The following is a 17,800-nucleotide window of genomic DNA, read 5'->3' on the forward strand; positions in this document are numbered from 1 at the left end:
GAGACACTTGGACCCTGAATAGGGTAGAGGCACCACTACCCTAGATGTAGGGTAGAGAGAAAAAGTAAGCAGTTTCCTAAAGATGGAATTTCCTATTTTACATTTGCCCAGGGAGGACACAGAGACACTTTTTATTTAAAGGGATAGATTGGGTATGTGGAAGAAGGGAGTGGGAAAAAGATGAGAGTTTGAAGCCGATACCCAGTAGAGAAAAGCATTCAAATCTATTCACTCATCTGATGGCTGTTGCTTGTTTTATTTTTCATCCAAGGGGAGGTGGTGTTGGATCGAGGTAGAGAAGAGAATGGTACACCATAAATGACCCAAAGTGTTGTCCCTTCAGCAGAGTCCCTTAGATTCCATAAAATGTTTCAGTTGAGTGTTCTGACTGCCTGCACCTATGCTTTGGGGGCTTCATTGTCTATCCTTACAATTACCAAAAGAGGTAAAACATTGGAGCTTAACATGTGGTTATCAGGAGGCATGATGTAATACCTCAGGTCCAGAAGAACTCTAGGTACTGCTGTTTGGATGTAAGGAATGCCATCTTGCAGTCTTTAAAGCAAAGTTTATGAGGAGTTAGATTTCTCAGCATGTAAGATCTTTTTTAAAACAGAACATAAGTAGTGCCCTTCTAGTCATTAAAGACCCATGCTGTCCTCATACCCGACTGTCTCTGGTATTTTAGTCCTTATAATATTTAGTGATCCTTGTGTAATTCTTGACACATATAATGACCATACTGGGCCAGGGTAACTCCCCTTCTTTGACACTAGTTCAGCATTTCCAAGGATGGGCTGAAGCTGCTAAATGTGTATATAAAACTGAATGAATTGTAAATGTCCATTTTTCTCAAATGCAGATTTTTGTTTTCAGCAGATTTTCACAATGTTCTGTGATCCAAAACAGGTTTTGAACATTTGTTTACATAGAGCTGATTTGCAGAAAAGACTAAGACAAAGTGGGAGGGTAAAGAAAATGGTATAGCCCACTTTTACCATTAGAGCCCAATACTTTACTGTTCCCTGGGGCATCTTCTAATTCTGATTCTAAAAGTTGTCCTGTCTCCAAGGACATAGGACAGGGCCTGTACTACAAAATACTGGCCATTTGTTTCTATTCATGGGAACATATGCAGAGGAAGTGCACTCCAGGCAAAGGAAGCAGCAGAAGAGAGGTGGGGGCAGGGCTGCTCAAGTCACATTCACTCCAAGAAGCCCAGACAGTAAAATGACCCTATTTGCAGATTCATTTGGGTCCAGGACTGAGGAATTGTGATTCACTCAGTTTTTCCTTTGCAAATGGGGCCGTCATTAAACTAGATGGTTACAATGCATATCCTCTTTCTTTCTTGTTAATTCCACCAATTGTGCTTGAAAAATAAGTGTTTTAGGGAAAAAACAGGATCTAAGCATTCAGAAAAAATATCTCACTTTTATCCTGTTTGTTCCCCTCTCTCCTTAACCCCAAACTGCTCCTACATGCTTCAAGATAATTTTTAAGTTTAAGAATGGTATTAACACAATTATTAATAAAGAGAAACAATGACCAACTTATCAATTAACAGATACTAGAATACTTATACAAGTACTGAAGTTAAGAGCCTTAGTGGAAACACCTTCCCAGAACTGGGAAAAATATCAACTGCAAAGCTCATTAACCTGCATCAGCTGGAAAGCTAAGCAACAGCCATTTCCCCTAGTTTTGTTTTCCCTAAAGTTTTATTTCAGAGAATGAGATCCTCAAGAATAACTGTCCCCTTGACTAGATAATCAAAGTCAAACAAGAGTGATGACAACAATTTGCAAGCACCTGTCCTAATTGCCCAGCACTTACACAAAAACAACAAAAAACTCACTCAGCACAAAGCTTCTATGTGTATGTTGCCTGAAATCAACAACAAAACAGCTCACCTCAGTGAGGATCTCTCTTCCTCTCTCCTCCCAGCCAAGAACAGTCTGTGGCCCAGAAATTAAGATCCAGGCATATGTATCCATGGTTATGACTTGATCTCAGTGATGTTGGGGAAGCTTTATCCCTCAACTCCACAATTTAGCTCATCACTTAATCCCTTCCACTAGGGCTCCCTTAGTCACCCAGATTATTCCCTATCTTGAAGCAAAACAAAAGATTCCATATAGTCCCCACTACCCTCATCCCCAAACATAGCCCCCAGAAAATCTAGCTTGAACAGTTTGCACTTAGCATGCTCTCTTCAAAAACCCTGCACATAGATACACATAGACACATAAAGAACAGTCGAGAGGAGAGGGGTCTGTTCACGGGATAGTTTTGTTTTCTTCTGTGTGGGCCTGGATTACTTGCCGGTATATGGTTCATCTCTTAGCATAGTAGGGTGATCTTGCAGCTGGATAAATGTATGTGCAAGATGAAGGCAGTAGGGATAAGGGGGTAGAGAGATTAATCTTTCTATTTTTTAATAGGAGGGATGAGAGGTATGTCTCTGTAACAGGGTGATGGGAATAAGGGGGACTGACCCACACAGGCAGGAAGTCTAGCCCCCAGCTTTCAACTGGATAAACCAAGGGGGACTCTGGGCGCCTGACCACTATCTCTTTCCTCTTCCTCTCCTGTTTCCTCTTTACTCTTTAACCCAAAGTCCACCACAGTGTGTTGGATGGAGTCACTAGTTCTATGGGATGGGAAATAGAAAGGAGACTGAGGCCAAATAAATTTAGGAAACAATGCATTAAAAACGGCTTATCAGTTTGCTCTGTTTCAGATGTTTTCAGAGCTTTTAATATGCTAATATGCTCTTTCTCTGTGTGTGTGTGTGTATATGTATATATATATGTATATATCATAATATATACATATATATATAAATATAATAGAGTATACAAAGATGACATTTAGAATATTTAACAACCAGTACGGCATGGGTTTCAACTAATGAGAATGGATCTTAGCCATAAACTGCTGGTATCACTGTACGTTTGAGAAAGGCCTCAAGTTAAATGTCAGTCCATGTACTATGCATTGTTTCCCAAAAGTTTTTGCCCAAAGAACCACTTTGCTGTGTCATATCTTACAGAACTGGTAAGAAATGCTTGGGCCAATGCTGGAACCTCATCTTCCTATGGACAGGACCAGGACTCATGATTCTGGCCAATGAGTATAAGAGAGGAGTAGCCCTGGCTTAGACTCTGGTAGCACCAACTGTTAGGCTTGACCACAGCTGCAGCAGAAACATTTCAAAAGACTGATGTCCCTCTGTCCCAGCTGCTCCGGGGACTTTGTCCCTGGTGGGTCAGCAGATGTCTGTCCAGGTGATGTTTGCGGCCAAAGCTCTTTTCACAGCGAGGGCACTGGAAGGGCTTCTCCCCAGTGTGGGTCAGCCAGTGTCTCACCAGGTGGTGCCTGCGACCAAAGCTCTTTCCACACTCAGTGCACACATGGCACTTTGGCACTGGTGGGGTGCGCTGCCGTTTCCTAGCCCCAGGGCTCTCCCCAGACTCTTGGGGCTTACAGGATTTGCCTTCTGCATGGACTCTCTGGTGGCTGGCAAGATGGGAATTGCATCGGAAATTCTTGCCACACTCAGAGCACCTGCTTGGCTTGTCATGCAGGTGGGTTTTCTGGTGCCGGATCAGGTGATGTCTTCGCCCAAAGCTCTTCTCACATTTGAGGCAACTGTAAGGTCTCTCCCCAGTGTGGGTTTGCTGATGCCTGGCAAGGTGGGAGCCCCACACAAACTGTTTCCCACATTGGGGGCATGTGTGGGGTCTTAATAGGGAATCCATCTCTGTGTTACACAGAAGATTTGAGAAACTATCTTCTTGAAGAAAAGGTGGGCCCAGGAGCATTCCTCTGGAGCTCCTGGGCATGGAATCCCAGCTTTCATCCTGCTCCGGATTCCAAAGGACAGTATCTTCAGACACACTGGATAACATTCTTGGAGTTTCTGCTTCTAGTTCAGGAGTGTCTCCCTCATGTTCACTTCCGTCTCCTGTGGAGAAGGGAAAATATCGACCTCAAGAGAGGAATCATAAGAGAGCAGCCCAGGACCCAAGTCACAGATGAGGCTGTATGATGCCTGTCAGGACCTAAGCCTCACCACAGAAGGACTGAGAAAATAAATTTTAATGTTGTACAAGACAGTGAAATGGGTGTAGAGGCGTAGGAAACAGATTGCCCAAGTTTGAATCTCAGCTCTCTAACTTAACTTCTCTAAGCCTCCATTTCTTCTCCTGCCAACACCTTTCCTTCTCAAGGTTGTTATAGGATAGATAGTGCAATACGTGCCACGTAGAAAGCACTTAGTAAATAGTATTTGCATGTTATTTAGTTATTACTATATTTTATTTACTACTATTTATTGCAATTAATCACCATCTTCCTGCCTAAACAGGAAGAAAAAGAGGGTTAAAGATTGCATTTTGATCTTCACAGGCTGAGAGACCTAGTATTGCTGCTAGCAGTACTAGAGCTATTGTAGAAGGAATCCCCGCTGTGGGTGGGAGGTTGAACAGCAGCAATAACAAGAACGGTAACAATAAGGATGACCATTAAGTGCTCAGTATTAAGTGCTTGGCATTATTCTGCTGTTCTAATATGTTAACACATGTAATTCTCACAATAACTTACAGATGAGCAAACCAAAGAGGGGTTTCTTACTTTTCGAAGGACTCACAGCCATGGCCCAGGATTCCAATCTACAAAGTCTAGCTCTAAATCCTGGACTCTAAACCATTCTGCTACACTGCCTTGTTTTTGAAGACAAAGATCTCTAAACCTTTCAACTGTATAACTTTCTGAGGCAGCAGAGGTAATGGAAGGACATAGAATGATAGTATTCTGAGAGGACTGAAGGCAGTGGCTGGAAGTCTACTCCAGGTCCTTACCTGTATATGTGACTCTCAGGATGTCCCTCTCCTCCAAATCCTGGGGGTCAGGGACCCATTGTTCTTCCCCTCCTTCTAGTTGGGAAAGCATATCCAGTTTGGGAATTGGAAATCCTGTCCATGGAAAGGAATAAAGAGATGCCAATTAGTTCAACAGTAATTTTATATTTCTGAAAAAAAGTCGTTTCCTAGATTATGCCATGGAACTCAAGATAAAAGAAGGGCAGATACAGTCCTTTTTGTTCTCCCTGTTTCTAAGTCCCTCTTCTTTCACCAAGAAAATCAGATTCTCCTCCCCATTGAGTCTGTCTCTTCCACACAAATGGAACTTTGAAACTTTCCTTTCTGGTCATAACTTCACTTAATTAGCCCTATTATAGCTACTCCCCCTTACAACTCCATTTCCCCTTAGATGGCTCCTGAATTTCTAAGGACCTAGTTCCATCTCACAGACATCCCTCTCTCTGCTTTGTAAGAATCTCCCAATTCCCAAACAAGAAGAGCCTAAAGTTCTTTTTCACCAGAATTCAGAATTATTTTGCAGCTGCTTTTAAAAATGATGCCTCACTTCCATTGGATTGGCCCCAGTGTTCTTTTTCTGGTGCAAGCCTAGACAGATTTCCTACCAAGGACAGAACCTGAGACAGACACTACAACAGCCCTGGAACAGATGGCTCCATCCTCCCAGAGTGCAATCTTTTAGTGGCTGGGGAAGGTCATGCTTACTCAGAGAGACCACTATCCCACAGTTTTCCTGCATGACATATTCTCCATAAAAGTCTGTCTGAGAGGGATCCAGGCTCCGCCACTCCTCCTGAGAGAAGCACAGCGACACATCCTTGATGGTTACCAGGCCCTGAAACAAAACGTGGCATCTTCTGTCAGCAGCTGTTCCCTAAGGAAAATGTGATCTTGGTATAAAAGGCTGAGGTATAGAGAGAGAGGGCAAGAGAGGATCTAGGAAAGGAATTGCCCCAAGGTCCCTGGGCAGGGCACACAGTTTTGGTAAAGGGGAAAATAAGGACAGGGGTAGAGGTAGACAGTCCAAGAGAGAATGAAGGTAATGTCTCTAGAGGAGTTTCCAACTAGGTATTTCTCACAATACCATGAGAAGGTAGAGGTACCACTGACTCATTGTTCCCTCTGTTTAAGTACAGTTGTTGGGCAAGTCTCTTCTCACCTGCCCTACTCTTTTCATTGCAGAGATTCTGTACCATCTTCTCTTTCCTCTACTTGACCTCTCCTTTTCTATCAGCAAAAAATGATACAGATAAAACATTCTTTCTTGCCTCTAATGCCATACCGTGCAATATCCTTTTTTTTGTATGCTGTGCAGTGGGGGTCACATTTCATTTTTTTCCCATGTGAATATCCTGTTATTGCAGCATCATTTGTTGATTTTTTTTTTTTTTGAGTTGCATGCGTATCCTTATCTTTTGAGGTAGCATAGTATGGTAGTTAGGAGCTCAGATTCAGATAGCCATGTGACTGCTAGCCCTACCACTTACCAGCAGTATGACCTGACACAAGTGCCTTAATCTCTCCCTGTTTCAGTTGTCTCATCTGTAAATTGGGGATAATTGCATCAGGATTAAGGAAGTTAATATATGTAAAGCACTCAGAGAAAAGCATATGTGGTAAACTCTCTGGGAATGTAGCTAGTATTATTATTGAAGCTTTCCATGCCTCTCCTGTTGACTTCTGAATAGAAAGACATTTTCTCTTAAGCTTTTCCCCTCTTCATATCTCTTCTCTTCTTTTCCATAAATACTCCATCATCCACAGTCTTATCCACTTTATGTTCTTGCAAGTTCCCTTCAGAATCCCCTCTTCCTAATCTTTCCACATTCATTACTTAAGGGAAGTTAAGTAAAGGGCTTAAAATGCCCCCATGGCTAGCATAGCCATCCATCAATAAACCCTAACCTCCAAGGAATTCTCTTTTTGTTATGCCTCCATTCATATTTCCAAGGGTATTATGAGCTCCAAGGCAGGGACAGAATCTACTCAGTTATAAGATGAACATATCATTAGTGATCATCTGAAATAATAAATAAATGGGGTGATAATAGGGTATAGAAAGGCAGCAATGATGAGGCCCTGGGAGAGGCCAATGGAGCACAGCCCACCTGTGATCCAGCTGCAAGAAGGGCAGCTGCCATCTCCCAGTCTCCGGTGCTCCCCTCCTGAGGAATGGCAGGAACCCAGGGTGCAGATTGAGCTGATGAGGGGAGAGAGGAGTCATTAGAGATGAACCACCCATTCTTCTCCACTGAGAGCCTGTGCCCCATTTTAGAGGGGTTTATTAAGGGCCACATCTTCTCTAATATTTATGCTAGTTGATAACACTCAAGCACATCACTGTAGTCAAGAGGCCTTCCCTCAAAATGTTCTATATGGGTATTGGGTGGCTTTAGTAGAGATGTTTGTCTTCCATCTCTACTAGCCTTGCCATGGCTTGAATGTCTATACTTGAATATAATTTTCACCTAGTAAAGTGCATCTTACTGTGAGTGTTCTCCAACAGTAATCAGTGTTGCCATCACTTCCTTTTCTCCCACATCCACTACCATGAACCTCTGTACTTTTAGTGTGTGAAGGGAGTGATTATGCAAGGAATGGGAAAAACCTGTCACATGGTTTGGAGAATTCAGACGTTTCTTCTGTTCCTGTGATCATGGCCCAGGAATAATTAACTAGACCTGGTAGTGGTTATGCTGTTTGGATCATGGCAATTTTTTTTTTTAACTCTACATTTTGAATAGAGATTAGGAAACTACTCTCTGCATTGTGTTTCTCACAATACCGTATGGGCTCTCACCCTTCTCCTGAAGGAACTGTGGCTCCTCTTCAAGGTCACAGCACAGGTGCTCCAGTGGCCCTGGCACTGTTCTCCATGACCCCTCTTCCTGGCTTCCCCTTTCCACCTGGGGCTCTGCTCCATCCAGTTGGACATTCATTGACTCCCATCCTGCCCCCAGGGCTGCAGTCTGTTCTGAAAGCATTTTTGCTGCAAACCCAAATTGTGACCTGGAACAAAGTCATATCAGCTGTACCCATGAATGAAAATGGAAAGGGGTGGTATTTCTAAGGGAGTTGTGGTGAACAGCCCTAGGGATAAAAGATGAAACTGTATAGGAGGAGGTTGATGGAAAATGAACTTTAAAAGCTTGGTGTGTTTCAGTCAACTGTTCCTGACATCAGGCTTCTTAGAGGAATTAAGACATTGGTAGATGCTACCTAGTAAAGGCACTGACTGTTATTTTGGGAACTTCATGACAGAAACACTGTTCCTGAACCTTAAAGAATTTATTTTTTTTTAAAAAGAACAATCTTGAAAATTAAAAAGATATCCATTTAATTTCAATGACTGAAAATTCAAGAAAAGTAACCAGTCTGGAAACATGCAAGAAGGAATGCACACAGACTTACAATCAACAAAGATGGATGTAGTCACACATAAGATTTTGTGTAACACATCCTGTTCTCAACAACTAGTTTAGAATAGAATTATTTCATTAAGTAGAAGTGCTAGGCAAAGAGTGTAGGTGTTAAATGAGTACACTAGACCAAATGGTGCCTCACCTAGGACAAGCCTCAGTAAAGAGACATATGATCTGTAACCCTTATGGAGAAGAATCAAAACAGGTAGCAAATATGGTAGAAAGACCAATAACTTGGAGAGCAAGTGTTAGGATTCCAAAAAACCCTAACAGACAAGAGAAAGTGTTGGTCAACTCTGAGGAGCTGATGTTTAATTGGGAAAGGTGGTAAAGAACAAAAAATGGTTTGGACAAGAGATGGAAAAAGAAGCACTGCTGTTAATATGGCCCTGGTGTGAACCTGGCTGTGATTTTAGACACAAGAATGAATCTGTTTGGCAGGCACCAGTCAGAGCTCACTAGAAAAATATATTCAATTTTAAAGAAGGTTGTGCAGAAGCCAGAGTGTGTCCAGAGAAGGAAACAAAAGTGAAGAAAGGGATGAGACATAGGACCTTTGGGGAAAAGCTAAAAACAATGGACATGATTTTCTTTTCTTAGAGAAGTTGATGTACGACACTATTGATGAATAAAAAGAGAGGTGTATCTGTATATAGAGCAAACAGAAGAAATGGGATTTAATTACAAGAGAAGAGATTTAGGTTAGATAAAAAAATTTCTGAACACTAATCCTATACTACACAGGACCAGGTTGTGGGCTTTTCTTTTCTCTGGACAACTTAAGGACATGCCTTATTTGTTTTGTGATAGGGACCTCCCTGCCTATGGCTGAAGAATAGTCTATGAGACTGCTCAGAATTCCTTCCTGCTTGGCAAAATCATGTTTTTACAATTCATATTCAATACTTAACCAGTTACAGCCAGTGAAAAGCTTCGAAGAACAGGCCAAAACCTTGGTAACTATCTTGGCCCACTCTTACAGACATCCAACCATAAAATTTGCAAGAACCCAGTCCAGAATAGGTAATGACAGATGTCAAAATCGTTTATTTTCTTCCCTATTTGTCTCTGTTAAAAGAGGAAGGTAGAAACCCTAAACCCACTCACAGGAAGAACAAATTCTCCTTTCATTTCAGAAGTCTAAAATCGTCTCAGGGCCTCATGGGAGCATCCTGGACTGATTCCCAGCTTAGGAGAAGTCTCCTTTTCAAAGACTTCTTGTAAGAAAGGAAAATTCCCAATAAAGCAATAAAGAGAAACTTCTATTTTAGCTCTCTCAGCTCTTGCATTCTCTTTCCTTCTAACACACTGGGCACCAATTTCTCTTACTTACCTAAGGTTTTCCTTATAACCTAGTTCCTTTGGCATATGTTCCTCCACAGCTTTACCTCTAGCTAAATATCTGGACGCTGGTCTCAAACCTGTTTCTCTGGCAGCAGAGTTCCCCGATCAGAAGCCTCTTTTGGGAGAGCCTTTTGGACCAGCTGTGAGCTTCTCCACAGCACTGACCGAAAACCTGTGGAAGTGCTTGCAAAAATCTCAGCAAAGGAGGGGGTAAGTTACTGTTCCTAGGCTGCATTTCCTAAGATGTTCACTGTCTCAAAGCCAGCACCTGGGCAATTAAGGTGGCAGCTCCAAGCTGGTTTTTCCTGGTTTCAGGATGATTCCATGCCTACTGGGGTCTGGATTCTAGGGCTCCCATCTTTCTCTTTTCCTCATATATCTGGGTGGCAAGGCACCTGCAGAAGGAAGCTTTTGCAGCTCCTGCTGTTGGACAGAGAAAGGGCCATCCTATCGAAATGAGTACCCCAAGGACACAGGGACAAGTCCGGCTCAGAGTACACTGGCCCCTGGCCTGGGTGGGGCGTGGGCGGAGCCGGAGCCAGTTCCCGAATAAGGTTACTAGTTCCCTCCTTCTTGTCACAGTGCCCCTGGAGAGGATCGGATTTCAGAGAATCCAAGAGATCCAAGGCTGGAGCAGGGGAAGTGAGGTCAGAAAACAGGTTTCCCAAGAACTGGGGCATGACAAGTGACGAGAAAGGGAGCCATGGGTAACCTGTGCGCGAGTGACAGCAGAGGGAACCTGCGGGGCCTGACAGCGACGATGGGGACAGGAAAGACAGGGCGAGAGGCGGACACAGAATGTCAGTGGGGCCGATCCCCGGAGAAAGGCAGAGACCCGGAGGCCGCGTCGATTATCTTCCCCGCCCGCATGGGTGACCGGGCCCCCACCGCCGCCCCGGGAAGCCAGGCGTCCCTCCCTCCTGTCGCGGCTCCCTCCGGCCCGGCCCCACTCACCCCCGGTCGGCTTGGCCCGCGGCCCGGTGCCTCCCTCCCGGGCGCCACCTGCCCCTCCCCTACGCCCAGCGCTCGCGTTTAGGAGCCGGCGGCCGGCGGAGCCAGCGACAGGCGGTGACGGCAGCCGGGCGGGCGCAGACGGGGCGGGCACAGGAAATCTCCGCCCGCTTCCGGGGCTCGGCGGTGGCGGCGGCGGCGGCGGCGGGGGGGATGGGGGGGAAGGGAAGGGAGGCGGGCTCGCGTCTTCGGGGCCCAAAGCCAACAGAGCGCAGGCCGGGTGGGCTGAGCCCGCAGGCCAGGCGCCAACCACCCGGGAGACGCCGCGGGTAGAAGCCGGACGGCGGGGCTAACCAGGCGGGTTCAGTTGCTGGCGGGTCGGCGGGTGCCCGGATCCCGGCCTGCCGCGGCCGCTTTCCTGTAACCCCTCCTTGACTGACCATTTCCTTCCCTGCCATTCGGCCTCTCACGGGTTCGTTGCACAGGGGATCATTAATTACCTCGACATTTAATAACCACCCGTTATGGGCCAGACAATCACTGAGAGCGATTTCAAGAGACAAATAGTATGAAATTCTTCAAGGAGCTTGAGCTCTATACTTCTAGTATAGAGAAAAAAAACAAAACAAAAAACCGTACAAATCATAAAGTAAGGCTTCAAGACAGCGAGGATAAAGGTCTTGAGAGAGCATTTGAGGAGTCATTAATTCTGAATGGGAGACTGTCAGCGACAGCCTTCACTAAGGCAGCGACAGCTGAAGTAGGCCTTACAACTGTGTTGTACATTACGGGAGCCATTAGCCGCAGGGACCAGGAGCCGTTGGTCCCTGAACTTTTGAAATGTGTTTAGTCGGAATGGAGATATGCTGTAAGCATGAAATGCACACCAGATTTAGAAGGAAAAAAAAAACCTTCATTAGCAATATTTTGGATATATAGGGTTAAGTATAAAATTAAAATTTTACCTGCTTCTTTTTACTACTTTCAAATGTGGCTACTAGAAAACTTTAAATTACGTATGTGACTTTCATTTTACTTTTGTGGGACATTGCCACCTTGAAAGGTGAAGATGAATTTGCCTGGGAAAGATGCAAAGGGCTTACCAACCAGAGAACAAGCATATTATTTTATAATCTATATATAATCTGTAAGTTACTTTCATATTATTTCAGCATCTCGATTCTGTAAAACTTAAATTTTGTTGAAGAAACCAAGACTTAAAAAATAAGTGACTCACTGAAGGTCATAGGTGGCAATCATTGCTTTAATACATATCTATTGAGTTTCTGCTATGTGGCAGACACTGTACTGAATACTAGAAAGTCAAAGATCCCAAAGAAATTATCTGTGGATTCAAGGACTCAGTCTGTGGAAACACATGTAAACAAATATTTGCAATAAAATGTGATAGATGTTAAAATGGAGGAATATGCTGTGCACTGGGAGCAAAGAGAAGTTACCACGTATGAGAGATCAGAGAAGAGTGGGAAGACTTTCTGAGCAGAGAAAGGAACCTGTGTAGGATGTGCAGTTGGGGAAAGGTATAGAACATAATCTAGGAAATAGAGCGGTTCAGTGGGGCAAGATCATAGGGTGTATGTAGGTGAAGTAGAGACAAGATTTGCATTCCAGGTTATGGAACCGTCTTAGGGTTCTTTTCATTTATTTTACTACTGGTAATAGCTCAGGAAAGAAGCTGAAATAAGAGAAGAATTAATAAAATAAAACACAAGATGTGTTAATTAGGGTAGGCTAACAACACCACTATCTTAGTAGCTTAACACAATAAAAGTATTCACCAGTTTATGAAAGGATTGTGTTATAAGTTCCTTTCTTAGTCAGTTGATTATAACAAATAGACAGCCTGGCTTATGAAACCCTCCTAAGCCATAATGAAACCAAGCCTTTTGTTGCTACTTAAAAGCTAACCAACATTTATGACACTGCTTTTCTTCCATACGAAAGTTTGAAGCTTTATGTCAGAGCTGAATTCTCTACGACAGGGGAGTAGAGACAGTTTCTTCCTCTATGTTCATAGCTATGAAGAAAATGAGAAGGCTGAGGGGAAATGTCATGTTAGGACCCCTGTGGGGAGTAAAGGTAAGTGCTTCTTAGTCAAGAGGTTAATTATAGCTAACATTTGTAGAGTACTTTACAGTTTACTAAGTGCTTTTGTGTATATGTGATCTTCATAATCCAGGGAGAAAAATTATTTTTTTTATCACTAGTTTAACTGTTAAGGAAATAAGAGATTCACACTTTTTAGAATTTGAGACCTATCACTTTTAATTTCTCTAAACCTGGACAAAATTACCTATATAAACCTCAGTTTCTTTATCTATAAAATGAATGTGATTCTACCTAACACATAGGGTTACTGTGAGGAATAAATGAGATCTTGCAAATACATGATTTAGTACATAGTAAGAATTCAGTAATTGATAATAAGACCAGGAAGTGAAGCTAGATAATGGGTGAAAAGAGGACTTTAGTGGGGTGAAGAAGAGTGCAAAGTTGGGATGAAAAAATGAATTTTATTACTGGGTCTTAGGGAAGTAGAAGAATTGGTTGGAATGGGAGTATTAGTAGTGAGCTGGAGGTGTAGTAGCATCGTCGGTGTTTTAGCTTGTAAAAGTTGCCAGAATGCGATATACCAGAAGTGGAATAGCTTTTAAAAAGAGGAATTTATTAAGTTGCAAGTTTATAATTCTAAGGCCATGAAAATGTTCAAATTAGGGCAAGGCTATAAAAATGTCCAAACGAAGGCATCCAGGGAGTGATACCTTGGTTCAAGAAGGCCAATGACATTTGGGGTTTCTCTCTCAGCTGGAAAGCACATGGTGACATCTGCTAGCTTTCTCTTCATGCTTCTTCAGTGTCTTCCCCAGGGACATCTTCTTTATGCATTTCCAAAGGTCTGGCTGTGTGGGTTCTCTTGGCCCTAAAACTTTTTCCAAAATGGTTCCCCTTAAAGGGCTCCAGTAAGGAACCCCACCTTGAATGGGTGAAGACACATCTCCATGGAACCATCTAATCAAAAGTTTCCACCCATAATTGGGTGGGTCACATCTCATGGAAACAATAAGAAAGATCCCATGCAGCAGTATCGAATGCAGCTTCAAACTGGCACAGTGGGGTACTTAAAGTGGAGATTAGGGAGTGGTTGCAGTTATTGGTTGATAAAATCTGTTTTAGTGTTCTAAAGCTGCTAGAACACAATATGCCAAAAATGGAATAGCTTTTAAAAAGGGAATTAAAGTTACAACTTTACAGTTCTAAGCTCATAAAAATGTCCAAACTAAAGCTTCTAGAGAGATATCTTGACTCAAGAAAGGCCGATGTTTGTCACATGGGCTGGCAGGTGGCTAGCATCACCGGCCTCTGCATCTCCAAATGTCTATTTCTAGGCATCTCTTCTCTCTGTCTGCACTCCAGGCATCTCCAAATGTCTGCATCTTTCTTGGCTCTGAAGCAACTGTGTTTTCACCAAAATCTTTCCCCTTTTAAAGGACTCCAGTAAACTAACCAAGACCCACTATGAATGAATGGAGTCACATCTCCATCTAATCAAAAGGCCACACTCATAATTGGGCACATCAGGTCTCCATTGAGGTAATCTAGTCAATAGGTCACAATTGAGTGGGTCAGTCTCCATGGAAACAATCTAATTAAAGGTTTCCACCCTACAATATTGAATCAGGAGTAGAGTAACATGGCTTTTCTGGGGTACATAATATTTCAAACTAGCACAAGATCATATAAGGCAATATGAAGTCAAGAAACTGAGAAGCTAGGGGGTTAACAGGAATAGTACTCAAAATATTTAACCATAAGTAACCAAATTAGCATGGACCCATCAAAATGGATGGAGTCTATAGCACTGAAGCTGGTAACTGAAGGTGCCTTGCTGTGCTAAGTGATTCCCTTAGTTTCTAAATTGTGGAGTGTTCTTATGGGTCCTGGTTGAGAGGCCAGAATATGGGGGATGACACTCAAGGAGTTAGGCAGTGACTATGAAAATAGTTCAGTATTTTAACAAGCCATATGATCATACTTGTGCTTACTTGTGCAATCTAGCCCAGGGTGTGAGATGCATTGTCCACATGACTATTGAGGTCACCAGGAATGATGATGGGTTATGGAGAGTGGAACAATAAGCCAGTTGATAGAATACCTAATGGAAGAGGGAGAATGACCAGGAGTATGGTAGGTGAGTACAACAAGGACGGGTAGCTCATGAAATGGTTTGATGGCATACATTTCAAAGGAGCTGGGCGAGAGGGAGAAAAATGGTACTAGAGGCAGCAGCGAGGAGCAAAAAGAGCACTTACTCCACCTCTAATCCTAGTTGGCGTAAAAGCAGTGGCTTTCAAATGACATACATCACTATGATATAAAAAAGAAATATGTTTTACATTGTTCTCCAGCACACTCATCAATTATATAACTGAAACAGAAATTTCATGAAACAATGCTCAGCTTAATTACAGGCAATATACTCTATTTTCTATTCTGTTATTTTATTTTAAAAGTTTTCTGTTAACCACCCAGTAAATTGATTACGCAACCCACCAATGGATTGCAATTCACAGTTTGAAAAACACTTGTGTGCAGGTTGTGGGAAAAAAAGCTGCTATCCCTTGAGAGGGCTGCAAGGGTGGCACACTCTGTCCTCTAGGGAGACCCAAGTTTTCATTAGATAAAGGAGGTAAAAAAAATATCCATCAAAGAAGTTGAAGGACCAAAAGGATTTTATAGTTGGCAGACCCTGAATTCCATAGGTCACCAGTGGAAGGAGTTAAGGTTTGTGTTGGGGCTTGGAGTCTGATTCAGATTTGGCGATGTACAGAACTATAATGGGGTAAGAATCTCTATGATAAGGAGTGGCCTGGAGGGCAAGAATTCTTGTGGTGATTGTGGTAAACAGGGATATAGGGCATCTAGGCATCTCTTCTCTGTGTTGGAACTCCAAGCATCTCCAAGTGTCTGCATCTTTCTTGGCTCTGAAGCAACTGTGTTTTTACCAAAATCTCTCCCCTTTTAAAGGACTCCAGTAAACTAACCAAGACTAGTAAGATTAGTTCTCAAGTACTCTTAGTAGGAGGTGGATGATTGGTTCTAATTATAGGTCCCTTCTTGGGACTAGTTTCTTATCTTGTTACTGTTGAGGTGAAGTGTCAGCATTGGTTGAGGTTAGGTGGGTGATGATGTGTGTGTGGTAGAATGGTCATCTCACTAGAAGCATACTAAGCTCTGTGCACCCCCTTTCAATCCTATTATGGACAGCATTAATGCTAAAGGAGGGCTTCCTTTTCAAAAGTACCAAGCTCTCAAGGGATAGCAGCTTTTTTTCCCACAACCTATGCACAAGTGTTTTTCAAACTGTGAATTGCAATCCATTGGTGGGTTGTGTAATCAATTTACTGGGTGGTTAACAGAAAACTTTTAAAATAAAATAACAGAATAGAAAACAGAGTATATTTAAGAAGTTCTTAAATATTGCTGTCCTTGATACTGAGGGGGAGGGGACATAGTCTCACTAGGAAATAACAGTTTCTTGTGTATTCTTTAAATGGGAATATTTTAGTTAAAAGACAGCTCTAAATTAGGTAATGGGTAGGATGGTGTATTGGAAATAGCACTAAACTAAGTACAAAAGATTGATTTTCAATCATGGCTATGCCTCTGAGTGACAGGCCACAGCTTTAACCTCATCTTTTAAATTGGTGTCAGTCTTCCATAAAACCTGTTGTGAGATTAAATTAAGTAACAAATATGCATATGATTGAAAATTTATAACACATTATTCAAATGCAAGATGTTAGTGATGGATATTATTTGGCAAAAATAATTTGTAGTCAGTACAGACAACAGATACCAGGCAGCTGTTGGTTAGTGAAAGCTGATGGTATAATCAGAGTCAGACTAGGTCAGCTTCTAAGGGCTGCAATCTCAGGAACTGTAATTTTTATAGTACAAAAACTTTCTCTAAGCAGACTTGTCATTTACTTCATATTATATTTTCTTAATTTAGCTTTTTAAAATTAGCAACACACTTTGTTTATAAATTACAGAAAGCATGACCTTTAGTTCTATTATATCTGACTCTTAATTTATATTTTAAGTAGACCAGTTTTTAAATTATTGTAGACAATTACTTGGCACCATATAGTACCAAGTGGCAGGAAGAGCTAGAAAATTGGTTGAAAGTTTCTCTGAAAGTATAAGAGCCTGTAGCATATAATGCTGGAAAATGTAGGCTTATAATTGTTTTCCACATTAATTTAGGAATTCTCTCTTATTAGATAGATGTGTATGATAGGTAGAATTCTAAAATGTCCCCCAAGTTTCCATTCCCCTGATAATCCCCTCCCCATGAATATGGGTGGGAGTTGGAATGTAATAGAATTTCACACTCATGATTACATTACTAATCGATTGACTTTGAGTTAATCAAAAGGAATATTATCCTGAGTGGATCTGACCAATCAGGTGAGCTCATACAAGTGTGCTCTTCCTGAAGTCAGAGAAATTATAAATATAATAAATTTTCCTTATGGCCTTGAAGAAATAAGCTGTCATGTTGTAAGAGGGTCAAGTGGCTAGGCCCTGAGTACAGTCTTTGGGAGCTGAGCACAGTTTCTGTTGTAGCTAGCAAGAAAGCAGGGAGCTCAATCCTACAACCACAAGGAATTGCATTCTGCTGACAATCACATGAGCTTGCAAGAGGACTCTGAACCTCACATGAGATTGCAGACATGTCTGACACTTTGATTTTAGCTTTTTGATATCCTGAGCAGAGAACCAAGTTGACCTATGCCTGTACTCTTGACCCACAAAACTTTTAGGTAATAAATTTGGATTGTTTTAAGCTGTGAAATTTGTAGTAATTTGTTATGCAGAAATAGAAAACTAATACATGATGTGTCAATTTTTCATTTTTATGACTGTATGCATAGGCACTGTGGTGGTTTGAAGCTGTTATGTGCCCCAGAAAAGGCCATGCTTCTTTTAATCCATTCCTGTGGGTACAGACCTATTGTAGGTGGGACCTTTGATTAGGTTATTTCAATTGAGATTCAGAGTGGGTGTTAATACCCCTACTGTCTTTTCTAAGAGGATAAAGGACACACAAAAACAGTACAGAGAGAGATGAAATTGAGAAATTCATAGAGAAAAGCTCGGAGAAGCTGAGAG

At 42.2% G+C, this 17,800-nt stretch overlaps 2 protein-coding genes across 16 annotated transcripts in view; one reads left to right on the forward strand and one right to left on the reverse strand.

Annotated features, from left to right (window-relative positions):
• The window catches only part of C7H12orf54 (chromosome 7 C12orf54 homolog), a 370,404-nt gene that overhangs the window by 31,756 nt on the left and 320,848 nt on the right, over positions 1 to 17,800 (forward strand). For 4 of the 12 annotated variants that reach the window (XM_077170712.1, XM_077170711.1, XM_077170713.1 and 1 more), the window contains exon 3: positions 9,691 to 9,862. In XM_077170712.1, the coding sequence (XP_077026827.1) occupies positions 9,691 to 9,862 (172 nt within the window). The other 8 variants (XM_077170719.1, XM_077170718.1, XM_077170722.1 and 5 more) reach the window with 6 other exon arrangements.
• Positions 241 to 10,724, reverse strand: ZNF641 (zinc finger protein 641). 4 transcript variants are annotated; one of them, XM_077170707.1, is made up of 6 exons: positions 10,607 to 10,724; positions 7,687 to 7,895; positions 6,995 to 7,086; positions 5,592 to 5,721; positions 4,866 to 4,979; positions 241 to 3,970 (listed from the first exon to the last, which is right to left on the reverse strand). In XM_077170707.1, exons 2-6 carry the CDS (start codon positions 7,868 to 7,870, stop codon positions 3,216 to 3,218), a joined length of 1,275 nt encoding a protein of 424 aa, XP_077026822.1. In that variant the 5' UTR covers positions 7,871 to 7,895; positions 10,607 to 10,724; the 3' UTR covers positions 241 to 3,215. The 4 variants fall into 4 exon arrangements, with proteins under 4 accessions (XP_077026822.1, XP_077026821.1, XP_077026825.1 ...); XM_077170706.1 differs by lacking the exon at positions 10,607 to 10,724 and adding an exon at positions 9,642 to 10,581; XM_077170710.1 differs by lacking the exons at positions 6,995 to 7,086; positions 10,607 to 10,724 and having other exon boundaries at positions 7,687 to 7,802.

This window comes from Tamandua tetradactyla, chromosome 7 (assembly GCF_023851605.1).
Source record: "Tamandua tetradactyla isolate mTamTet1 chromosome 7, mTamTet1.pri, whole genome shotgun sequence".
Taxonomy (NCBI): Eukaryota; Metazoa; Chordata; class Mammalia; order Pilosa; family Myrmecophagidae; genus Tamandua; species Tamandua tetradactyla.